General features: G+C 41.6%; 1 protein-coding gene across 4 annotated transcripts; it reads left to right on the top strand.

Annotated features, from left to right (window-relative positions):
* Positions 1–26,355, top strand: arhgef6 (Rac/Cdc42 guanine nucleotide exchange factor (GEF) 6). 4 transcript variants are annotated; one of them, XM_052078943.1, is made up of 22 exons: positions 5–418; positions 1,481–1,564; positions 5,642–5,726; positions 9,481–9,602; positions 9,776–9,986; positions 10,196–10,248; positions 10,505–10,599; positions 11,474–11,569; positions 11,846–11,968; positions 14,923–15,061; positions 15,163–15,222; positions 16,967–17,113; positions 17,909–17,995; positions 18,776–18,857; positions 18,991–19,106; positions 19,340–19,519; positions 20,641–20,661; positions 21,529–21,625; positions 23,944–24,030; positions 24,114–24,213; positions 24,556–24,610; positions 25,170–26,355. In XM_052078943.1, exons 1-22 carry the CDS (start codon positions 254–256, stop codon positions 25,302–25,304), a joined length of 2,340 nt encoding a protein of 779 aa, XP_051934903.1. In that variant the 5' UTR covers positions 5–253; the 3' UTR covers positions 25,305–26,355. The 4 variants fall into 4 exon arrangements, with proteins under 4 accessions (XP_051934921.1, XP_051934903.1, XP_051934912.1 ...); XM_052078961.1 differs by lacking the exon at positions 24,556–24,610 and having other exon boundaries at positions 1–418; XM_052078952.1 differs by lacking the exon at positions 20,641–20,661.

The raw sequence follows: 26,355 nt of genomic DNA on the forward strand, positions 1-26,355 counted from the left end.
GCGCTGCTGTACTTGGCAGTGCACTTCTGCTGCTGTGTATTGTTGAGGTGTCTGCTTACCAGCAGGGGTGATCATCATTTTTGGCATGTAGTAACACAGCCGGCCCCTGCCCCCACCCCTCTGACGCCTTTTGCCGAACTTCAAGCTGAAGTACGGGGTTTCGAGGTGCACTGCACGCCGATCGTGAACCTGACCACCGGAGGGAGGAGGAGGCGGACAACCGTCGCCAAGGCAATGCCCGTTTGACGGCGCCATGAACCCCGAGGAGCAGACCGTAACGTGGTTGATATCGCTGGGAGTGCTTGGCTCCCCCAAGAAGAACATCGCTGACCCGGAGGAATTCTTGAAGGCCTCGCTGAAGGATGGCCTCGTACTATGCAAGCTGGTCGAAAAGCTTGTGCCCGGTTTCAGTGCCAAGGTAGAGAAGTTTGGAAAAAAAGTAGACATAATGTGGTCCGATAGTAGACACGAAGAGAGGGATTTGATATCAACACAGACGCACAGGCCGCCCATTTTAAAAGTTGCAACGAAAATTTTGCTTTTAACGACGTCGCCAATGTTTATGATACGAGGCTAATGGGCAATATTTGCTGTACTATTGTCAAGAAATACTTTGAGAATGTTCCGCATTCTCGACGCTTATGCAGCGGTGGAAGCAGAAACGGGAAGAACCTTCGCTTTGCCAAATACAGTTAAACACCATCAAATGGAGAGGTAGTGGGTTTTATTAAAGTTAATGGGGGTATTTCAGATTTAAAATGCCAATAGATGGTAAAGTTGATAAGTTTGCAGGCAGGGTTCGTCACTTCCTCCTCGAAGGTTCTTCCCGGTTGCTTACTTCGACCTCTCTTTTTTGTAAAGTTGGCGGCAAGCAGGAAGACACTGTCAAACAGAAGGTGTAGAACAAGAATACCGGAAATAGCTCTTATGTGTTCGGTTTCTGTATATTTCTGGATAAGTGGTAGAAGATGGATATATATTTTATTGCACATTAAACGGACAGTGTACCAACCATAAGCACGGAGAAGTATTAGTAAGAAGAACCGCACCTCACGGATTCGCAAGCAACTATTAAAAGTACTAAAATTAACCGTGTGAAATGTAGGTTTATAATGAAGTTTTCGTGCAGCGATTGTCCCACACCTCTCGCCGTTGGCCTATCGTTTGCGGTCTAATTGAATATATAGAGCGCGACATCTCGGTTTTCAAACAGCAACGCAACTTTAACATCTTTTGTTTCGGAAGTTGTATAAATAAGCGGAAAAGTATACGTCGGCGCAAGCTTGACGCTGATGTCATTAATAGCTATGTTTCAACGAAGAGGATGCGGATTGACTCCATATTTCATAAACTCTCATTCTTGCGACCACTTCAGACTCTACTATAGTGGCGTTAGCTACGAGTCGGCGTGTTTAAAAAAAGTATTGCTTGCCCTTCGTGCTCGAGCGTGCTATTTTCTCTCCCGTGTGTTTGTGTTCAGTACTGCCCGGATCCGCGAACCGAAGCCGACTGCTTAGGCAACATTCGAGAGTTTCTGAGAGGATGCTCGTCCTTGAAAGTGGAGGTAAGTTTGCTGTTGGATTTAGCGAAGAAACCTTGCCACCGCTTCTGCGTCGATTTATTAGCCATTTTAGCCCCGGTGCAGGTTTCCCCGTGAGCGGACTTAGACCTGCTTGCTTGTGTTGTGATCAGCCGAGCCTGCTTGGAGTGTATCGGATTTCGCAGCACGTCCATGTGGAGTGAGCCACATAAACAGGCGTTCTGTCTGCCAGGAAGTAACAAAGTGTAGTTGGGCATTTCGTACCGTACTTTCGTAGCGTTTTCAGTTGAATTACTTATCTGAACCGCTTTTTCCTCAGACAGAAGCAGGCGTGCCGGAGCTTTTCCCAGCTGTCTTCGGGCCGTAGGCGGAACCGGTTGTTCCTTTGAGTAATATACTGTACTTAAATTGCATAATTTGTTGCGATTTTGATGAAAGGGAATTTTATTTTAGTCAAATATGCTTTAAAATGTAAACTTTTAGTGAACATGGTGTAGGTTTTACTCAAATGTAACACTTTCTGCTATAACCTCTCAATACTGGACTTTTAATTTTCAATAGCTTGTCTTGTCACAAAATTGAACTTTAATGTAGCCTCTAAAACGAGGCATTTTAGTTCTAAACTATTAACAGTGGAACAATCAAGGGAACCATTGACCATATGAGCCATTAACAGTTACACAGTAGAGATCTAAGTATCCTTAGATTTGCGTGTCTTAATCTTTGTTATTGTATCAGTATTCGACTGGCAGGATTAACCAGGTAGCCTGCAGGGTTTGAGAATTTGTACACTGTATTCACTGAAGTATTTTATTGCTCCCTACATTTGAAAACCTAATATCTGTCCTTTTTAACTCCTTACTTTTTCGTCATGTAAAAAAGATGTAATTAAAGCGAGGTAAAGTCACCAGCGGTTGAGATCTTGATCGACTGAGGTTTTAGGGGGTCCTACAAGGCAGAAAAAAGGGGACAGCAGTGACATGGAGGAATGTAAAGCAGGGAGTATTGCCAACAATGGCGCAACACATAGAGAGAAGTGAGATATTCCCCATCCATGGCCTTGTTTAAGAGAAACCACCATAAGAAGATAATTATTTCAGTGTGAAGTGTTTCCCTGCGGATATGGACCGAGTCCTGCCCCAAATAGCGAAAATTCACTTAATTGATACCTCTCAAATGTTTTCGACAGTAGTCCCAAATCTTTCGTCTAAATGAAACTCCTCAACTCACTCAGTGATATTTTTTTCCCCTAGCAAAAATCGAAGCGGAGGTTCCCAAAAACAAATCAACAAATAAGTAACTCTACAAATCCCTAACAGCAAATACAGTATGTGAAACTTCTCTGTATATACTTTTTGATTAGGAATGTGTCGTTATGTGTCAAAATAAAGCTTATAATTGGAATTAGTTTCAAAAGAAAAAAGGATTGGGGTGGAAGAATTTAATGAAAATAATGGCTGTCGTATGAGTTGTAATACAATGAAGTGTCCCGGACTGTTTCGAAGAATGCTTCCATTATCATGGAGGGAATGTGTTGCAGATGTTGGGAGTGTCCGCTCCCTCTCTGTGTGCCACACTGGACACGTCCTCTCTAATTTTATAAATAATCTTGGTCTAGTTTTGAATCACATCATCTGCTTTATGCCAGTCTGACTCACTGCACGATGGAGTGTTGGAGCTCCCAATGCCTAACTGGCTTGTTATGTCTGGGAGGTCCCCCTCAGACCATAATTAGACCTTGTGAAGCCAGCAGCAGCTCGTGGCCAACCAGCCTGAGGCCCTCCAACCAGCCCTGCCCATCTTTTGGTCGGTGACGTGATTGTGTCTTTTTTTTTTTCCCGCCACTGCAGCGAATAGTGCCTGTTTATCCTATGACTCCACAAAGAAGACAGTCATACGGTTTTCACTTCTGCACTGACATACCGAAAGAGGAAGTGGCATGAAGTGCTCAAGGCCTCTTGTTCCTTTCCTCAGCTGAATGGGATGATTTATTAGAGTGTGCAATTGTGTGGTCATGGTTGGATTTTAATTTTTGTTATGTCCAATAAGTTCATATGACGTCGTGTGGGCATGTTTCGCTTATTTTGGGATGATCCGCCGTGTCGTGCCGCATCGATTCAGTTTGCATGAATGTATCACGGACACACACGGAGGTGAGTAAATGCACTATTTTTTTACTTTCGTTTATATCGTGGCAATAATTCAATCAGTTAAGATCTCAGACACGGTGGACCCTTATCTAACGCGATTTGCATCATTTTATTTTCTTGTGCCGTTATTCGTAGAGGTTGAAAAATACATCAAGCCTGTACAGCTATCTGTTTTCAAATGCAGGTATTAAAAGTAAAACGTCTTTGTAGTAATAAACACTCAAGTACATATACCTGAAAAAAAAGGATTTTAGTAGAGTAACACCGAACAAAATATTTCTACTTCATTAATTCCACCACTGCAAAAGACATACAAGGAGATTGATACGCTTAGTTACACTTCATACATTACATACAGCTGTGCAACATTTATCAGAAATTTACAAACTTCAATATAGTATACCTGTTCAAATTACTTTGTGAGTTTATTGGCAATGCTCATAAATACACACTTGGTGATAATTGATCACATGTTGGAATTTGTACATTTCATTGTTCAGTTTGTTTAAAAAGTAGTTGGGGCAAAATGGATCTCATGATTTGGCTGTCAGCGATGGTGGTGCGGTTCAATTACGCAAACTAGTTATTTATCCCTTTCGGGCACAGCGGTTACTCGAGTGGACAACTTTTCACATGTTGTTTTCTCCTGTATTCATTAAGCTTCATGTCACAGTTGTGCTTCAACCACTACAATGGACCCTTATGTATGTTGCCATTCACTGCCATAATTTATTTCTTCATGCCTACAGAGTAATAAATTAACTGGAGTAGAAAAAAAATCCCGATGTAGGTTATTATTTGTGCATGACAGGGTTAATGATGTCAACACAAGACCTTGTCATCACATCCATGCTACCGCACAACCTTTCAGGACATGTCAAATGTGCATTTGACAATAAAGTTGTATCCAATCCAATCCAATGTAATGTTACTGCATTACTGTTTTGCTCAATACAACATTTACCTGGAAATAGGAGTTCACAACATTGAGACAGTTTCCATGAGCGGCAGCCAGTAATTTGAAATACGAATAGCAAATGAATGTTGTCTCAATTTCAAGCCGTACCAACACAGCATTTGGTGTGTATGCATAATTTGGTTTTACAGTATTTACCTGTAATCACTGTGGAAAATTTTATATGAAAGTGTGGCTGAAAAGCTAAGTGGAGAGAGTCCCTGCCGCCATAATCATGCCAGTTTTTTTGGGGTGGTTTATGGGGGGTCAGTTGCTTTCGATAGGACCACCAGAGTCACGGATTTTCTGTTGCAGTGATTATGTGTGTGATGGTCAGTTGGCAGCTGTGAGGTGCCGACTGAATGCTTTCATGAATCATGATTGTACACTTTTGCCTCAATCGCCCTCATCGCGCTGTGTGCGGTGGGTCTTCCATTCATAAGTTACATTTGTCATGCCAAATGAGTTGGCATATTTCTGTTGGAAATAGTTCCGGTATTGTTTTCATGAGTATCATTATCACAATCCGAATACCACATTTGTATCAGAATACAAAATGTTTCTTCTCTAAAATCACCACCAATGCAAAAATTTAGTTCAGTGCTTTCGTGCTTCGGTGCAGCATTTGATGCTGACGAAGGTGATGTGATGGTCCTCAGACAAAAGCAGGATTGAAGCCGGGCCACTCAAACTCTATATTTAAGATGTTTTATTTAAAATGTGAAACCCAAGGCTCTGAAGGAAATGAGATAGCTGTCTTAGACGCGGCACTGCGTGCCAGCATGTGCAGTGAATCGTAATGGTGTCTGGCTGTTTTATAGACTACTAATTCACAGAATATGGGTCATGCTTCATGTGCACATAGTTAGTGTGTGTACAGCCGAGGCCTGTTTAATTCCAGTGAGTGTTCAATTGTGCATCCAATTATTGGCGTACAGCACCCTGTTTGCGACACAGTGATTTTATACCTTTTTTTGTGTGCGTGTACCTTTCCAGGGGTTTGAGCCTGATTGCCTGTACAGCGGGGAGAATTTTGGCAAGGTCCTGACCACGTTGCTGGCTGTCAACTTTGCCACACAAGGTAAGAGGCAGCCCGCGCCGTCCTTCCGTGACCTTCCTGCATCCCGCTGCTTCGCAAACAAGGCCACGGTGAATTTACACCATCGATTGCTTCACCAGTTTTTCCACAATTAATCAATTATGCATGTGGGCTGCATAATTGTGACAAAAACAAAATGGCATAGAGGACACAGTGACTTCTTGGACGGTTCTTCTGCTTTTTAACGGACTGTTCTTGTGAGTAAGCAGACTCACTTTTCAGTGACTCTGAGTCATATCCCAGTGGGAATTCAAGTCCGGTGGTTGAACCACATCATTGTGACCTAAATTTATTGCTAAAATCCTTTTAATTTGACAAAAAAAGAAGATAGAGCTAGGACTCTTACTCAAAATCCCCGTTCCAGAATCGTGGCTGCATTCGGAAATACGCTCAGAGCATGCGCTGCTTCACGCCGTCAATTCGGAAACTCAGAGTATGTTGTTTAATTGTATCGTTTGGTTATTCAGACTGCCCCAAAAAGGAGTGCTGTAGCACCGTGTGTCAGACAGCACAGATGGAAACAGTTCAAGCATGAGCTGCCGATTCGTTTATAACATCAGCTGGCGTTCGGAAATTAATGGGTAGGGAGCGTGCTTTGCCTCTCAGAACACACATACTCTCAGAGTGGTGTCAGGGTGTCAGTGTGCATTTTCTTGAGCATTCAGACCGTCCGTGTTTTATGTTATGTGTTGTGTTTATTATTTTACTTGATGTTAATTGTTTTGTTCAGCGCTTTGTTACAGCTGCCGCTGTTGTGAAAGCGCAATATAAATCAGCTTGTATTGTATTGTATTGTATATTGGACGGACTCTTGAACGTCAACATGTGCAGTACACCAGTGATAAAATATACACTGTATATTGGCAATACAAAGGCCAACAATGTCAAAATCAATGAAAAAAAAGTAAAGCATCAACCATAGAACTACAATCGAACATACAGTAATTCAATATTCATTTGTCTATCTATTTATTTATTTATTTATTTATTTTTATAAACTCTACATGCAGAAAGTGGCAAGACAAGAACACATAAAAGTAAGATATTCATCCTCTTTGTGGAATGCAGCAATCATCCCACAGTCCACGGGGAGACACAAGTCAGCTCCAAGTTTTGCAATTTCAAATTGTACTGCGGCAAACTGTACCACTTGGTGGGCTAAGAGGCAACAACACAGTCTGTGTTGCTCAATTGGTGTCATGCAACATTTGATCAAGCTGATTGGCTTTACTGGCAGAGGCCAGCTGGTGTGTGTTTGTGTCCCGCTGGGTGCCAGATTTGCCTGCTCTGCTTGATGCAATACTAATATCCTGCTTTGTTCATTTTCCATCAAATGAGGGTTTGGTGTTGTTACACAGAATCAATAATGTGAACTTTAATATCGCCCTTGAGACACGCGCGCGCGCGCACACACACACACACACACACACACACACACTCTACTCTCGGGTTGCAGCTTAAAATATTTACAGTGCTGTGGGCCTGCAGTGCTTTGGGGCTAATTGCTTCAGGAGGCAGAACTGGTCTCTGCTCACTTTCTTCCCTCAGTCTCAGTGTTATTTTGTCAGTGGTGACTTGTCAGAGAAAATCTGCTTCCCATGCACATCACCGAATGCTGCTGCAGACTCACAGCTCTGTGAATAGATCCGTTTTGGACATCACTTTTTAATTTTTTTTTGTCTTGATCATGACATAATGACTGTGGAGATGAGTTGCGACGAGGATTATAATAATTTTTCGTGATAATTACTTTTTTATTTTGACTTTTAAAAAAATTAGTTTTAATTAGGTTCCTAGCGGTTGTTGGATTGTATTCGTTTTTATTTTTTAGTCATTTGTTTGTTTTTTTTTGTTTGTTTTTGGTATATGGAGTCAGTAAGCATTGTGTAATAAAGTAAGGTGCAATTGCCAAATAGCTATTTGACATTCCTTCTTCTGGATGCACTTACAGCAAGACAAAAATACCGGTAAATATAAATTCTGAAATTTTTTTAACAGGTATGATATTAATTGACAAAGACAAAAGCAAAATATATTTTCGCTATAATTACCGGGGTCAGTTCATTAAACGTAGGATGTGGTGTCAGTTAATTATTAATCATTATGTTTTAATTATATATCCATTATCCTCACAAGGGTCGCCGCGGGTGCTGGAGCTTATCTCAGCTTTCTTCGGCGGGGGACATCCTGAACCGGTTGCCAGCCAATTCCCGGACGAACAACCATCTAGTCATATATCCATCCATCCATCCATTTTCGACACCGCTTATCCTGAACAGGGTCGCGGGGAGTTGCTGGAGCCTATTCCAGATGACTTTGGCCTGAAGGCAGACGACATGTTGAACTGGTCGTCAGCCAATCGCAGGTCACATGTAGCGACAAACAAACATTCACACCCACATCCACACCGTCACTGAGTGGGAAACGATCCCCCGCTGCCCACAAACAAGTCAGGCGAGTGTGCCACTACACCACCAGTGGCCTATTTAAATCGTTTTCGTTTTGTATTCAAATTTTTGAAGGACAGTTTTCAAGAAAAAATTACTTTTAACTATTCATTCATTCATTCATCTTCCAAGCCGCTTGATCCTCACTAGGGTCGCGGGGGGTGCTGGAGCCTATCCCAGCTGTCTTCGGGCAGTAGGCGGGGGACACCCTGAATCGGTTGCCAGCCAATCGCAGGGCACACAGAAACGAACAACCATTCGCACTCACACTCACACCTAGGGACAATTTAGAGTGTTCAATCAGCCTGCCATGCATGTTTTTGGAATGTGGGAGGAAACCGGAGCACCCAGAGAAAACCCACGCAGGCCCGTCGAGAACATGCAAACTCCACACAGGGAGGCCGGAGCTGCAATCGAACCCGGTACCTCTGCACTGTGAAGCCGACGTGCTAACCACTGGACTACCGGGCCGCCTACTTTTAACTATTTTATTAGTTTTTATTAACTCTAATAACCTTGGTTGAAACAAGCCGCGATGTGTTACGTTTACTTGATGTTGCGGCAACCATAGCAGCCCTGCGATGGGCCACAGCGGACAAAGCGGGATTGTGGCGAGGCAGAATCCTTGACAGAAGTTCCAACTTACAAAACAGGCACTTAAATGCTGGAAGGAGACTTTGTTGTGAGTCTCGTTATGAAAGATAACGGAATGAGCTACTTTAGTGTGGTTTTTACAAGGATGGTTGACTTTTTATAGGGGTTGCAAATATGACTTGAGGTGCATCAGTCATGAGTTAGTTGATCCAACAAGAGGCCTCTGTGTTTTCTCCCTTGTGATCTTTGTTTTTGAATATGAACATGGCTTGAATGGTTTAGGAATATCGGAGGAAGTCTGAGAAATTGGATAAGGCCCAATGCAAGCACAGTGAGAAAGAACATGCAAATTCCATACAGGAAGGCTGGAGCAGATATTCCAACTCCATACTTCAGAACTTTTAAGCCGCCGTGCTAACCACTGTGTTGCCCAAATCTTCACGTCTCATTGTAAAAGAGAGAGAATACTGTAACAGCAACGCGTCTTGGACATCAGTTTATCTTGTAAGGCCAGAAATTCAGAAGTCACTGATATCCTGTGTGGTAAACATACAGCACATTTGACAATAAAGTTGTACTTGACTTGATATGATTTTCACATATGTACACTCACCCCATGCCAGGAGTTCTTGACTATCCAGTTTGAGTGAGATAAGAAAACCCGATAATCAAGGCTGCATATTGTGTGTCCACAGACAGTGCTGCAGAGAGATCATGTCCGCAGTCCGGCACACAATCACTTAGCCCGACATCATCCTTGCACACAATCTCCTCCGCCAAGTCCAAAGGCTCTCTGCGGCGACAATCCAAATCTGTGGTATGCTCTCCGTCTTCTCTCTTGTTCTGTTACAAGCTCACATATGCTCGTCACAAAAAGTTTGGGATATTCAGCTTTGCGTTGAAATTTCAGGATGAACCTAAAAGGTGATATAACCTTTACGAGTGAACTGAATTTGACCGTCACTTAAAAATCAAACACCCACATGACAGGAGATGTCGGAGAATGGCAGCAGTAACAGCGGGCAGCTGATGGTGAAGGCCCGCTTCAATTTCAAGCAGAACAACGAGGACGAGCTGTCGTTCACCAAAGGCGACGTCATCGTCGTGATGCGGCAGGAGGAAGGCGGCTGGTGGGAGGGCAACCTCAATGGAAAGACGGGATGGTTCCCCAGCAACTATGTGCGCGAGGTCAAGGCCTGCGGTGAGTCGGATGGCGCAATGGCGGCCACGTTATTTATTTCCGGGGGGAAAAAAGTGAATCATTTTTTCAATATTGATTTTGTGTGACAAAAATTTACAAGATTGGAAACAACTTCTGGTCATTTCTGGTGGCCCACCTGATGATCCGTCTGAACACAGTGGTTGGGAATTGCTGCATTAAAAGACTCATTGTGAATCTCTCCCCCGTAGAAAAAACACTGTCTCCTAAAGGAGCTCAGCTGACCAAAAGCTACTACAGTGTGGTGAGTTTACAGCATCATGTTCAACCTGTATTTAATTGACAAGATATTTTATGTTGAAGCTTATCAATCATAAAACTGTTCAGCAAAATCAAATGTTGAACTTTTTTTTCCAAAATGGAAAATGACATTAAGTAACATATTTTGTATATTCAAAAAACAAATAATCTATGAAAATAACAGGAAAATAAGTCTATTTCCCGATATGACTAGCAAGAGAGTCATGAATGGCACCACTGTGTCTATTGCCTTTTTTTAGGTGGTGCAAGACATCTTGGAACACGAGCGCGAGTTTGTCAAAGAACTGCAAACGGTGTTGAGTTGTTACCTGAGACCGTTACAAGCCAGCGACAAGTAAGGGGGACGGCTTTTTCCTCACTAGGGTCGTATTGTTCCATGCCAAATGACCCAGTGGGTTTAACCAAGCGGATTTTGATTCGAATTAAGCTTGCTGCGCTGGTTGATAGTGATGGCACAACACTAAATTTCACATTTGCTGGTCAATTGGAGTAGGGGCCGGAATTTTTTATTTTTTTTTTATCTCTGAAACCTTTCTGTGTTTGAGGAGATTGAGAGATTACATTTCATGAAAACATTGAAGGTCATGTGATCCACAAGGTCAATTTCAAGGTCGAAAAATATGCAACAATCTTGTAAAGGATCCCTTGATGTATTCTCTTTCCAACAATACCTGTTTTGTGAAGATTGCTCTAGTAGTTTCTGAGTTATGGGGGTTTAAAGGAAGGCGGCCACTCCCCTTTTTTGCAGGATTAATTAAAATTCAGTGGGCCGTAGCTCCCAAACTTGTGCTCTTATTCACCTCAAATTTGAGATTTAGTGTTGTGCCATCAGTATCACAAGCACAAGTTTAATTCAAATCAAAATGCGCTTGGTTCATTCTTTTCAGGTTTTTTTTTTCGGGGGGGGGGGGGGGTGATTTAGCATGGAATGACCCACCAATCACTTCCTCTCTGTACAATCATTCATATCACATCAGTTCAGCCAATGAACTCTCATCAATTCAGTCCTGATTATCATGTCAGAATTGAGTTTGCACTAAAGCTATGTCCAATGATTTTTATTTTTTATTTCCTTGCCAATACAAGCACTAAGGTCACATTTCTCATCCTGTATAAAGTATAGCGTTGAGTGAGTACTTTTGCCAACTTTTCTCCGAGTGCAATATTTGAATATTTAGTTACTTAGTGTTCAATGACTGTGTGCGCAGGCTGAGCAGTGCAGACAGCGCCACTCTTTGTGGAAACCTTGAGGAGATTCTCACCTTCCAGCAGGGCTTGGTTGCCTCTTTGGAGGAATGTATAAAGTAAGTCATCATTTATTGAAGCATTTCATTCTGGAGGGAGGAAATTATCACCTCATTATGAGTCTTAACATTCACTGATCACAAGAGTCGCAATACCTGCTCTAATCTCATCAAACACATGATGTTTTCACCCCACTTTCTTATTAGTGCTGGAGTTTATCTTTATAGACATCTGGATAATAAAACAAGGATGTCCCCTTTTGGTTTCCTCTGTTTGCTTTTCTTATTGCTCTCTCTTGTCATGCCACTCTTCTGGCCTTGACTTTGTCATTGCAGAGTCCCAGAAGGCCAACAGCGGCTGGCCGGATGCTTCTTAAATATGATGTGTCAGATCAAGTCCCTTTACCTGGCCTACTGCTCCAGCCACCCGTTAGCCGTCTGCATCCTCACGGATCACAGGTCAGTCACCGACGTATTTTCTCATGTGCCCTAATTATGAATAAAAAAAAAATCATTCTATCATGAATTAAAACAACCTTTTGCTACATTCAAAATCTGTTGAAGTTCTGATCAAGTACCTGTTGTGAGTAGTTAATTTTATGAATCTGAAAATTGTGTTATTGTGGATTTAAACTAATCACATAACCTTGTCTTATCAAAGTCCGCTAGTTTAATGCTAACACTCAATGCAAAACAGCATAGATAGGCTAGCGATATGAGCATTGAAATTGGAGTGTCATAAGCCTTTAAACATTTAGCATTTGAACACAGCAACACATTTATGTCATTATTAGTATGTCCGAGTATTTTCGGAATATTCATAGCTACCCATACATAAAATACACTATACACAATATTCCAAATTACAATACATCTTGTGGAACAATATCAATTTAACAACCATTATATAGTTATCCATAATAAACCTTCGATGTATCACTTACCCATCAATACAATCTAATTTTACGAATACACCTCAAACCCTTTTTTTACCCATAACAGTAAACTATTCATATTTCTATAGTATTTATAGTTGTTTAATTGTTTACATTCTATTTAAGTATATTATGACCAAAAACAAAAAAAAATCTTTTGTTTAGTGTTTTATAGGAAGTTGAAGCGGATTAATAGAATTTCCATTCATTACAATGGGGAAAGATGATTTCATATCAGAGTATATCTCAATGAGCTATGGGGTAGGGACAAAATATTAGAAACACAGTTCACTTATTAACCACTGCCTAACTGAAGGATCAATTGTTGATATGAAGTGTATTGCATCTCTTTAGTTAGATCATAGGTGTCAAACTCAGGTCCTGGACGGCCGCTGCCCTGCATGTTTTCCAAGTCTCCCTGTTGCAACACGTCTGATTCAAATGAACAGGTTCAATGTTAGGCTTCTGCAGAGCTTGCTGATGAGCTGATCATGACCTCACCTGAGTTTGACACCTATGAGTTAGATGGTGCAGTTGGACGTAATCATATGGACTGTTGCAGTACGACTTGAAGCCGCTAGGTGTCACGCTTTCATCCTTATATCCTTTGACGTAACAATTATGTCTCATTTCCACGAGTGGTGAAAATAATGATGCCTGTTGAGGAATGGTGTAATCACTTCATGAGGACTGACATCTCTCTGAGCTGCAACATTAGTTGACCTGCACACAGGAAGCTACATGTCGACAAGCTGCACCCACTGCGGTTTTTCTGCTATGTAAAGTGGTTAAGAGACGTTATTCATTCTGTGAGGGAAGTTCAATTGTTGGAGCAGCAGTATTTATACATAAACTCTTGTAGTAATGACATAGAAACAAACAACAAATTACAAATAAAACCACAGAGCGGGGTTGAGGAGGGGCTAGAATTCCAATTCAAGCATTCAACTTTCACTAAACTACCGTAATTACTTTATATATATGGTGTACTTAGAGCAAAACATTTATCTACAGTGTTATATAATTATGCATATTTCCACTATTAACTATTTTATGTTATCTCATTTTGGGAGCACTAAAGAGTGAAACATTTGTTCCTTTCTGCCAGCGTCATAGGAGGCAGAGACCTTTTTTTAGCCATATGTGTGGTATTGGAAGGTGTTTGTAATATTCATAATCCTATGTAGCCACATGAGAAGGTAAAATGAGAAACACAAGGTAAGCTGAAGTTGTTCCATGAGCTCAAGTTCATATTTGATCAGAGATACGAGTCATGTTTTTTCTAATGTAAACCTTTCCAGTGACAGGTTTCATGTTACTCAGAGGTTTGTCTAACGTTTCAAATCCCACACTTTAAACATATTTTACTTGGAAAGCGGAACACAAAGTTTTGAAAAATATGTGTGATTGGAAATGCTTTAATTGATGACATGTGAAGTGCACAAGCACTTGGTTTCACAATTTTAAACTGTTAACAGATGACTTCTTAAGCAGTCTCTGACAGTCTTGGGACAAAATGCACAAATGAAAAAAAAAATGACATTTAAAAGCCAATTATCACAATCATATTGTTTTGGGGTGTAATGCCAATGGCAAGTATTGTTACCATGAAAACTCAGGCACAGGTAAGGCGTGTGGAGAAATGAGCAGCTACTCAGTGTTACCAACTTGGCAACGATGTTGCTATATTTATCCAGTTTGTGTTTATATTGCACTTAATTGAACGGTGTTTGTTGTTTTTTTTTCTTCTTTCTTCTTTCTACCTACATTCTTGTCGCTGGAGGCTGTAAATTTCCCCAGTGTGGGACAAATAAAGGATATCTTATCTTATTTAGTTTCTCTTCGGACCACTTTGGTGACAAATTTTCCACCAGTTAATAAAATAAAAATAACACTTAAGTGATGTCCCTGGAGGGCGGCACGGTGGACAAGTGGTTAGCACATTGCCCTCACAGTGCAGAGGTCCAGTGTTCAATTCTGGCTCTGGCCTTCCTGTGTGGAGTTTGCATGTTCTCCCCTTGCCTGCCTCGGGTTTCTCTGGGTACTCCGGTTTCTTCCCAAATTCCAAAAACCTGTATGACAGTTTTATTGGCCACTCCAAATTGTTCCTAGGTGTGATTGTGAGCGCAAATGGCTGTTTGTCTATGTGTGCCTTGCAATTGGCTGACAGCCAGTTCAGGATGTAGCCCGCATACTGCCCGAAGACAGCTGGGATAGGCTCAAGTGTGCCCGCGACCTTTGTGATGATAAGCGGATTAGAAAATGGATAGATGGATGGATGGATGCTCCTGTACCCACTTAAGTTAAAAATCACCACTTCACATCCAGATTGCAAACTAATATTACGTGGACGCAGCCATTACTGGCTAATTAAGCTACCTGGCTAACATTCAGCAGTTAATGTCCCATCGTGGCAAATATTCAGGCTATGAAATAATGACAGGACATTAAGTTTCAGGGGTGTTTCCTTTCCGTTAGCGAGGACCTTGACAAGTTCATGGAGAGCCAAGGAGCCAGCGCTCCGGGCATCCTGACACTGACCACCAGCCTTAGCAAGCCCTTCATGAGACTGGACAAGTACCCCACTCTGCTGCAGGAGCTGGAGAGACACGTAGAGGTAGAGATGCATCCAAATTATTAAGTATTAAAAAAAAATTCTAATGTCTTCCTGCATAAATATTCGACCTCTTGTACAAGTGTTCCATGTCCTCACTATAGGAAGCCCACCCAGACTTCTCCGACATTGTGAAGGCCACAGCGGCGTTCAGGAGTTTAGTGGTGAGTGTGCGACATGGCAACGGGAACTTGTAATATTGATTCATGCATCACAAGGCACCCTGTGAGCCTCAATATTCATTTCTTGATTTTGGAGTGACGAATCCAGTGTGCAGAGAAATCTCGTAGGTATATTTTTCCAGAAATAATCTCTCTTTCTCGCTCTCGCTCTCATATTAGTTTATGCATCCTATATGCTTAAAGCACAGTGAAACTTAGCAAAACATTTTGAAGGTATTACTTTGCCCCTCTTCTCACTATCGCAGTTACATTGGGATTCTAGCATATAGCATTTTAAGGAATGGACAATTAGACTGTCGCTCAAACAGTTCTCCAAGAGTCAAATCATATTTGTCACTACCCATTGGAACTTGCCAAAAAACTGACACATAAAATAAAAGATAATTCAACATTATATATTTAAAATATCAACACATTCAACCAGACCTTGCAATAACAAAAGCTAGCTTAATGCTAACATAAAATGCAAAACGCCATAGACCGGCAAATGAGGATTAGCATATGTTATGGTCATTTATAGTTCCTAAGAAACTGCTATTTTAATGCACGCAGAGCAGCAAACCATATAAACAGAGTATGAAATATAATCCACAGGCAAATATTATCCTCTACTCTGCTGCAAAAGTGGAGTTTTCTCCCGCTTTTTATCGCTGTTAATTAGGTTGCATGTTTTCCAGTCAAGCTCAGTGTTGTGTGACAAATTGCGGCGCAACACAGTCCTACACAGACTATAAATTCACACTTGTCTGTATACTGTGACATTGCTTAAAAACTTATAATACTGTAGGAGTGTGAAAGGTGAACCTTCACAAAATGGGGGTTCTCAGTAATAGTTGTTAGAAAGTGTTAATTTTTTTCCCCGAAATGAGGAGCAAAAAAAAAAAATCAAAGTGTGGGGATGTGCTGTGATGCTTTTTGTTGACGACATGGGTTCAAAACCACACTGAGGCTGAGAACAGTTGTCAGTTTCCTCACCGAAGCACTGAGTTCCTAGTAAGATGGTAACATGAAATATACATACACATCTTGTTTGACTTTGTGGGTTGTGATGAGGGTGTGACGCGGGCCTATTTGCACTGCTACAGGTCTCTGCCCACAGAGCGCCCTCATGTGTGATCTGCCACGGAAAATGACAACATTTACCCTGGCGTTTTTTTTCTTTTTCTTTTTGAGTAGGGAGAGGCCATAATTAGCACGTGGAAATGTCACAGACGGAGAAAATTATTTTAAGATTAGGATATTTTTTTAAAAGAAAAATACAGGGGAGCAGAAAAATAACTCCCTATTTTCAAACACTTTTTTTGTAATTCATTGTATGAATATCATTTCAAATTGTTTTTCTTCATTTTTTGTGATTTATTTATTCTATGATTTTTAAACAAAATGAATATGACAAGAAAGAACTTAGCCTAAGTATTATTTGATATGGGCACCAACCTCTGGAGCCGCCCTATTGTCAACTGATTTCAAGTCCAAACAATTAAAAAAATACTTTAAATAAAGGGAGTTACTTTTCAATCAAATTGTAAATACCTGCATTCAGAAGTTTGGAGTTATTTGGGAATGTGTTTTTTGTTGTTGTTTTAATGACTATAACATGAAATTAATCGGACAAACCATGTTTTTGTAAGTGACTCGTTTCTAAGTGACACCAACATTTTAACCAGTTGTATTTGTCTGGTTATTGGTTTTTATTTAGTCCCCTATTTTTTCTTTCTTTCTCTAGACACAGTGCCAGGACCTGCGAAAGCGCAAGAACCTGGAACTGCAAATCCTGTCGGAACAGGTGCGCGGCTGGGATGGAGACAGCATGAAGAGTCTGGGTCATGTGCTCTACATTTCCCAGGTCCACATGAGAACCGGCTCCAGTGAGGTGAGAGAGTTGTTGAATCCCAATGTGCTTCAACATCAAGTGTGAAAGCCTCCAAAGGGAGCTTTGTGGGTAATGTTGACTAAACCGAAGCCGACTAAAAGAGCGCGTCGTCTTTCTTGTGGGTTTTCTTTGTGGAGGGTCTGCTTTGACTAGGGGCTTGTAAGAAGACTGCAGAAGAACAGACGTTTTAGTGTCAACCTCTGCACCAGTCATAATGTTGCCATCATCCTCAGCTATTTCACTCACAAAGCTAGCCAGCACTAAGATAAGATAAGAAAACCTTTATTAGTCTCGCAATGGAGAAATTCCCGATCCACAGCAGCAAAGTTATGAAAGGAAGAAGTAGAACAACAAAATATAGGAGCTGCTGGAAAGGCAGCCACTCTAGCTATTATGTTGTACTTTTATGAAGGCACAATTTATCGCGGGGATACATACCTGACCCACTTGTGATAGAAAATGAAAAATCTACCCTAAAATTACATTTTAACCCTCCAAGCACACATTTTACAACACATATTTTTAAGTATTCCGTTGTACCTTTTCCTCTCGCTTTCATGAAAAGGGGAGTCTATTGTATAACATCACTTTGAGGAAGCAAAGACTCACTGTTGTAGTTTCCTGTCAAACTGACCCACACTACAAATGATTCAATTATTAAAACACCAAAATAAGTACATACAATGCAATATGCCACATACGGGCTAACTGAAATTAGCATCATTGTTACAGGAATTAGTATGCTTTCTGCCTGTGTGAATGTTCATGTCATGAAGATGGGCGCATCTCTTTCAGGACAAAGATGAGCGCTACCTGATGCTTTTCCCCACCGTGCTAGTGATGCTCTCCACCAGTCCACGGATGAGTGGCTTCATTTATCAGGCAGGTTGTTTCCACTCATGAACGGCTGGAAACAAAGCCATGTGTGCGGTTTTGTTTTTGGCAGACATGCTTATATTTAACTATTCCAGTGAGGCCTGCTCATTTCATTACTTGGCCTGTCTCTTTTTTTCTTTGATCAAGACTCTGGAATGGAAGACTCTCAAAATTGAGTGAGGTGGATTCGGGTGCACAAAATGTTGATGGGAAATCCCTGTCTGCAATGTCTGAAGGATTTTATTTTTAACCTTTGCATGATAAAATGCTGTAAAACAGTATTTTAATCATTTGAAAGCACTCAGGTTTTGGCTTTACATACTCAAAAACTTTGCAGCACGCAGCAAGATGGAGGGCACCAATGTTGATTTGACCTCTGCAGACATCTTAAGTCAGATTTGCCAAAATCAATAGGGCTCTCCTACCCGTGAGCAATTGTCTCTGAAAGTTGGATTGCTTATAAAATCTGGTAGGCAGATTACCTCACACCTCACCTCACACATTGACCCTTTTGAATCATTTACCACAAATATCTTTTGCGGGCGCCCTTAAAACCAGGTCCTGCAATACCCAATACCAGCTTGACTTATCCTGAAAAGTGTGTCTTGCTATTATCTTCAAAAGCTTGTGATCTGGTTTATAGCAAATAGTTCCTTCACCATCAGCAGAATCCAGAACCAAGAAGCTTCTTTTGATCATGGCAGATCATACCTATTTTCTGTGTCATCCTTTTTCTCACTTTCCGACAGTAAAAATCATGATTTCACGTCTCCTATCTTTTTTTAGGGACGACTGCCACTGACGGGCACCACTGTAACGAGACACATGGAGGATATGGACAATGCACACTTTGCATTTGACATCACAGGTTTGTATGTTGACAAGCACTAGAAACTACTTTTTTAGCCTGCACTACAAATGATACACATTCCCAGAAGCGGATGCGGTCTCTTAGTGCTCAAGGAAGTGTGTGTGTGTGTGTGTGTTTGCGTGAACTGCAGGAAGCATGATGGAGCGGGTGACGGTGTTTTGCAGCAGTGCCCAGGAGCTGCAAGAATGGCTGGAGCACCTGCAGCCGTTTAGCAAAGGAGGCAGCCCTTCGAGCACCATCTTGAAGGTTTGAGCTTGAGAAACACTTAAGAATTCCGACTGTTAAGTACCTTCCCCCCCGCAAAATATTTAAAAACTTCATGGTGTCTCATTCAGAAGTAGACACCACACAAATCATTTTCTGAGTCTTGACTGTGATAAATGCTATGTAAATAAACCCCCCCACACACAACCAAAGCTCACAGTGTTGAAAGCTTTCATCATATGCGGTGCTCTTTTGCATTTGTTTCCCCCGTGCAGACGGTAGAAGGCAAGCCCCTGAGCATGGTGGGCACCCCTACCCACTTGTCCCACCTTGGCAGCTTCAGCGCCGTCAGCCGCGGGCCCCTGGAACCACCAAAGATGAGCAAGCCCTGGTCACTCAGCTGCCTGCGTCCGGCGCCGCCCCTCAAACCCTCGGCCGCGTTGGGTTACAAAGAGGTAGGCGATTGCAAAGCCGTGGTGTGCAAACTTTGGTGCCCGGGGGCCACCTTCGATTTTTAAATCGGTTAAAAATTAATAAATTAACTGTTAAGACAAAGTCATAAATTAACTTTTAAGACAAAGTCACGCTCCATGAAGTTTTTGTTAGAATTGTACAGCAAAGACGTCTATTGTCTGAACTTTAAAACAAAATCCACATTTTGAAAATCTGAAAACTTGCTCAGCAAACATATCCTGCAACAAAGAGTCTCTTTTAATATTTTTCTGTATCTCTTTTAATATTTTAACCAACCCATTTTAGGGGGAAAGTATTACTGCTGCAATAAAACAGCATATTTTAATAAAATCGTTCTTACTTATTTTTTAACAATAACAAATGCATTTGATCAAATATATAAAATTCGGAAGTGTTGAATTCCCCTCCAGCCACCCCACCCCAAATTGCCAGTTTAATGACATTTTTTTAAAAATCGGTATAAAAATATTTATTTGATAACTTACAATAAATTATTTAACTGTATGAATGAATAAAAGTGTGTTTTAACTAACCAATTTTAGGAGAATTACTGCTAAAATAATGCAACAAATTTCATGTAAATGTAATTTTTGCTCATGATTATCTCTTCCATTGTAAATAAAATAAATCTGAATTCATATTTTTTATGAGTAAAATAATTATTTTAAAATTTGTATTTATAATGAAAATAATGTATTCACCAATGTCATAAAAAAGGTTGAATATTTTTTATCAAGTTCCACAAGTACCTAATGTAGTGGCCTTTGAGAGTCGATTTGTCTTTTTTTGCATTATGTTTTGCAGCAATCACATCCAACGAGTTTCTCTCGCATGGCCTACTTCTATTCGCATGACCGCTGTCCGTGAAACAAAATGCTGCCAATCAAACTGAATCAAGTCGAATCCACACTTGGCCTGTTTTAGTCCCACAATGCATTGCCCTTCTCTCCATCTTTTCACGACAGTACACAATCAGGCAAAAAAAAAAGTGGAGGGTGTTTCTGTGGTGTGCAAATGTTGACACTATTAACTCTGCATCGCACCTTTCTCCCGTCATATTTTCACACACTTCTTTTCTCTTTCTCCACTCTGTCTTCTGTAGAGGATGTCTTATATCATGAAGGTAAGGTTAGATTCCTGTGTGAGTATGTGTGACTCTGGGAGTTGGTGGTGTGTATTAGCAAGCGCGTGCGCCCCAGTGGTGAAGTAACATAACTCCTCCTTCCTCAATGTGGTTTCCTGTGAAAGTCTGCATGTGTGCTCTCGTCCTTCTCTCCTGCGCTAAATGGCCTTCAGGCATTCAAGAGCAGAAGCTTGAAACAGGCCTGGACAAAATGACAATATAGCCAGAAAAAGTTTGTGTGTGCGATTAGTATCACGGGTGCCTTCAAACTTGTAAAGCAGGCCAAATGAGAGGGAGACAAGTGTCTGTCACTGAAGCATGAATTTATGATAATCACTTACTATTCTTATTGTTATTTACATTCTATTCATGTTACCGTTGTATGCTTTCATAAAATACCGATTTTTTTTTTTCTTTTTTTGGTGCATTCGATTATTGGCACTTTCATTCATTCACTGTTGAAAGATTTGTGCTAAGAGTCTTTTGTCATCAAACTTTCTGCAATCGAAACAAGTGCTGTCAAAATGTTAACTCCTTCTTTCTTCTCATTGCTTTGCAAACATGTCCCCCATTGTAAAGCTTTTGTTTGATTTATTTTATTTCTGCACTGACTCCCTGTACAATGCTTTTAATGTGTTTACACATTGTCGGGAATTCAATTCCCCATTTCCTCAAATGCATTTTCGCTGATGGACAAGGTTTTATCAGGGTGCGACTACATGCCCGCTTTGGTCACAGCTGTCGCCACGCGCTTCGCTGCCTTTTCGTCCTTGGTCTCTGAGAGCTTGTGCAGTGATTTGGTTTGCAGGCTTTGCTTCTTTTCAGGGTAACATGACAAAGAGATTCACTGACAATGTGCCCCTGCAGGACTCCAGCAAGAGCCCACGACCCATGAAGAAGTTTCTGCCTGGAAACAGGAAGAAGGAAAGGAAGCATTCCGATGACGAGGTTCACACGAGGAGAAGTACGACTGACTGAAAAGAAAATTTATATTTCTACACTTTTCATATTTTCTCTTCAAGTACCGTATTTTCACGACTATTCGACGCACCGTGCGGTTGGGCGCAGTCTCATTAATGGGTTACATTTCTGTATTTGACACATACACAGGACGCACTGTACTAATGGGCGCAGTTTTACAGTGGTAAAACATACGCTTAAACATACGGCATGCATGCATGCTAACACATTCGCTAACACGTTAGCTTGAAGCATACACTGAAGCTCAAAGCTAAAACGCGTTTTTAAAAAGGCAACGAAAGCAGAACTGAGTTCGGGTGTATTTTATTTACAAGGTACTCAGGTTTTTTGCTCAATCATCACTCAGAAAGCCATCAAAATCATCATCTTCTGTGTCCGAATTGAACAATTGTGCAAGTATCGGTAATCCATCCAAACCGCCGGGTTCCCTCTCGTTGTCAGAGTCACTCTCGTCGTCATGTGGCTCCACAGAAATGATGCCGGCTTTGCCAAAAGCTCGAACAACTGTACTAGCAGATACGTTCGTCCAAGCAGCCACAATCCATTCACAGATTGTGGCGTAACTAGCCCGGCGCTGCCTCCCGCTCTTCGTGAAGCTGTGTTCGCCATCGATCATGCATTTTTCCCATGCCGCTCGCAACTTCACTTTGAACGCCCGGTTGATGCCGATGTCCAGCGGTTGGAATTCATTTTCGGGGGTTCTTGGAAACCAAAACCGAAGTTGTTTTGCAATAATGCACATACTCACATTTTATACAGGTACTGGTACCTGCTAGAGGCGTGCCTTTAGCGTCCACTTACACGCCCACCCTTCACTCATTGCCGGACCCACCCCCTGCGTGCCTGTCCTCACTCACGTCCACCTCTCTTCATATATTTACATATATGTGCACGGACGCGCTTCACTGATTGGCCGACCTCTTCTCCGCATGCGTGCGTGTCGTCACTCACGTACACATTTTCTCTCTCTCCATATATCTATTTAGATATATATTGCGCGTCGTCCCGCACGCGGTCTGTCCTTCCGTCTGTCCCTTTTCAAAACGTACCTACTTCACCGCGCCGCTGCGCGCCGCCACTGCGCCGCTCAGGCAGTGGCTCACTACGATCGCGCGGGCATCTTAGCGAAAAAATGTTGTCTACCCACAAGCATTGCAATGAAATTGTTAGTTATTTAGTAGAGCTAAACATCTCTTTATTTTCGCGATAAGCAATGAAGATGAACAAAAAACAAGCAACAACACTTTTGTGGGCCGAAGGCCCACCTTACCAGCCTTCCGCAGGAACTAGCTGATGAGCCGGCCGGAGGGCGGCGAACCAGCTAGTTTACATATAAGTGCACAGACGCGCTTCACTGATTGGTCGACCTTACTTCCGCCTTTTCTCTATATAAACAGCGTGTCGGGTCTCAGACAGATTTTGGAACTCAGCTCATATAAAAGACGCTCCGCATTATAAGGCGTCCTGTCCATTTTGGAGAAAATTTTAGACTTTTAATGGCGCCTTATAGTCGTGAAAATACGGTAACCTCACATTTTAAATCATTTTCCCCAAAAGAAATAAGGATAATTAAATATACTGTATATGGGCAGCACCGTGGATGGGTGGTTAGCACACCTAGCTTGCAGTTGGAAGTTGCAGGGTTTGAATCTCAAGCCCTTTGCGGGCTTTGCATGTTTGCCGGCATAACTGGAGAAAATCGTTTTTCTACCCGAACTCCAGGTCCCTCCTACAATCCAAAAACATTGTTGGCTTCATTCACGACTCAAAATTAGTCATGGATATGAACGGTGAATAGATATGAATCAAAATCATAATTTGGATCAGTACCAAATTGTACAAAAAAAAAAATGGCCAACTTAATTCATATGTGTGAATTTTTTTCATTAAGATTCATGCATGAAAAACCATGCTGCGAATAGTGAAATTCGTGAGGAATTGACACCCCCCACCCCAAAAAAAAGGTTTGTAGTTGCCCATATATGCCATCACATGGTGGCAAAGCACTACCTTTGGTGAAAACGAACCTCTTCAATTCACTTCTGCATAGCTCAACGCCATCAAAGTACTGTAACACTGTTTTTGCTTTGGGCTTAGTAAAAGCACAACCACAAATTGGTGCGAGTTGACTGTATTCACTGAGAAATTACGGAATGCAATGTTAACAGGTGCAGAGAACATGAGGCACTCAAACATGATTTGCCTGGAAATGAAAACCGTGTGCTTTTTTTTTTTTGTGCTAACAAACAAACACGCTAAAGCAATGTTCTTGGCGGAGCTAACGGATGAATTGTGTTCCAGGCACGGTGGCTTTGGAAGAGGACGCTCAGATCTTGAGGGTGATCGAGGCTTACTGCACAGGAGCCAGCCTGCACTCCACCAACACACGTTTGTATCTTTTATCGCCTCGTTCTGACCTTCCGCCGGGCTCACGTGAGCATATATCAAACGGTTTGCCTGTGTTGGTGTAGCCGTGCGGAAGGAATGCGTGCCTCAGGTGCTCCTTCCCGAGGAAGAGAAAATCATTGTGGAGGAGATGAAGAGCAACGGGCAGACGGTCATTGAGGAGAAGTAAGCGCATGCCGCTCACTTTGTCTCTCTGTCTGCGTTTTGAGGTCTTATCTTAACAGTGTTTATTATGCTGTGTCGTAATTTGCATTGTTGTGGAATTACACTGCCTAATAGAGGGTCGTTTGGCTCTCTTTGTGCACCTAAATAACCAGTAATTACATAGAAACAGCTCTGAGTATGACACACTGCAGGTCTGCACCACTGCAAACTCAAACCACAATAATAAATACATTTATTAAACGCAAGTTTCCATTGATTGAGCAGATATACCTCGTCTTAGAAATCATCACAACTCAAAGCTGGATACTGTGTCCGTTTTTCCCCCCCCACTTTTTCTTACAGGAGTCTGGTTGATGCAGTGTATGCTTTAAAGGATGAGGTCCATGAACTGAAAAGGGTAATTTATTGTCTTGATTTAACAAAGTCTTTGTTATTGTGTTTCGTGGTGGTGTGTAGTGTAGGTCGGGAGTGGCCAAACTTTCTTTCACTGAAGATCTACTTCTCAAGCCAACCAAACCCCGACGATCGACCCGTTACCACACATGCACGTATGCACACGCATGCGCGCACACCCATGCCACGATGAGCAACAGCCTCTAACATGAACGAAACGGAAAAATAAACTAGATACAAGACTGAGTTTGTGAAACGGAAATCACTGCCTATCTTTCGTGGGAGACCTGACGCGGAGGCATTGCTCGCACTTTTGCAGCGTGTTAAATGTGTGAACATCACAATCGTAGCTCACGTGTACCGTTTTAAAATGCTTCTCCTCGCGCTCCAGATTCCCGTTCTTTGCCAATGCCATCGGCGAGTTACAGATGAAAAAAACTTTGAATGAGAATTTTTAAAATGCAACAGGTCTGATTGCAAGCTACAATTGCGCTCACACTCACTTCTAGCCCACACTCAAACTCCTCTTGACAACATGTCCTCTCCGGTGTATGTTACGACAGGAGAACAAATGGATGAAGCAGTTTCTTGAGGATGAGCAGAAGTCTCGCAAAGAGCTGGAGAGAGTGGTGAGGAAGCTGGCCAAGCAGAAGAACGATTGCACGTGGGACGATGGAGGCGGTGGTAGTGGCCACTAAGCACAGAAAGGGGGGGTTTCTTTGTATCAGTGCGTGCAAAAGTGCGGAATGTCTTTGAAGAGTTGCATCCAAAGCCACAGAAATTGCGTCACGGTCCGAATACATATGGTTGTGCGCGCTGTCAGTGTTTTCCAAAGTTTCTGGAGCCAAGGTACATTTTCGGGAAATCTCACGGCGCGCCACCAAACAAAAATGTCAATAACATTAAAAAAAAAAACCTCAATGAAACTCCTCCACCGACTTCAACATAGTTCTTTGACTATAAGAGGGCGGAAAGCACCATTTTGGTCCAAATGAACTCCTCAACTCCTTTCACCATACAGTTCCTCGACACCAAAATGGTGGCAAAGTGCTGCATGTCCCCCAAAAATATTGTCTTGATTTTAGTTACGGATGCATTGCTGGTCACTGAATGTCGACAACCACACGCACACACACACACACACACACACATTTTCACACCCGTCGCCTCTTTTGCCGAACGCCACTGTGAACTGTTTTCAACCAGGAAATGGAACAAAACGAGAAAGGAAAAAAACAAAAAGCTCACTGCAGTCTCTGCTTATTATTATTATTTTTATGCCCAAGTCTGAACCGAAAGCTTCTGTTACCATGTCGACTATTACTGCCCTTTGCCATCATTTGTTTGTCGTGCTGTCAGGACATCACTATATTAAGCTATGTATGATATAATTAGAGTTTTAATTCATATCAAAGTTTCCCCCTCTCAATGTTGGATGCGGTTCTTAAAAAGCTACACAAATATTTGATTTTGAACATTCATGGAGCTTTTTATTAAGAGTCACGTGTAACATTGTAAATACACAGAAATAAGTAAGATATTTGTAGACTGATGCTTAACAGATGAGTACGAGTATAATGCTTATTTCAACAATATACCGGTATATTGTTTTTTTTAATTTACGCGTTAACTGTTGTTTGGATTTTTTTTTAAAATGCTTTATTTATTTATACATCCAGATTTTAAGTCTTCCTTGTGGTTTATTAGCCGGGCCGAAGAGTGCCTCCAGATTAACTTTTTTTTTTTTTT

The sequence above is a fragment of the Hippocampus zosterae genome, chromosome 1 (genome assembly GCF_025434085.1).
Source record: "Hippocampus zosterae strain Florida chromosome 1, ASM2543408v3, whole genome shotgun sequence".
NCBI classification, from domain to species: Eukaryota; Metazoa; Chordata; class Actinopteri; order Syngnathiformes; family Syngnathidae; genus Hippocampus; species Hippocampus zosterae.

Coding starts and splice junctions, on each gene's coding strand:
- arhgef6 (XM_052078943.1), top strand. CDS start 254: ATGAACCCCGAGGAGCAGACCGTAACGTGGTTGATATCGCTGGGAGTG. Junction 9,987..10,195: donor GCGCGAGGTCAAGGCCTGCG/GTGAGTCGGATG, acceptor TCTCCCCCGTAG/AAAAAACACTGTCTCCTAAA. Junction 19,520..20,640: donor CCGCGTTGGGTTACAAAGAG/GTAGGCGATTGC, acceptor TGTCTTCTGTAG/AGGATGTCTTATATCATGAA.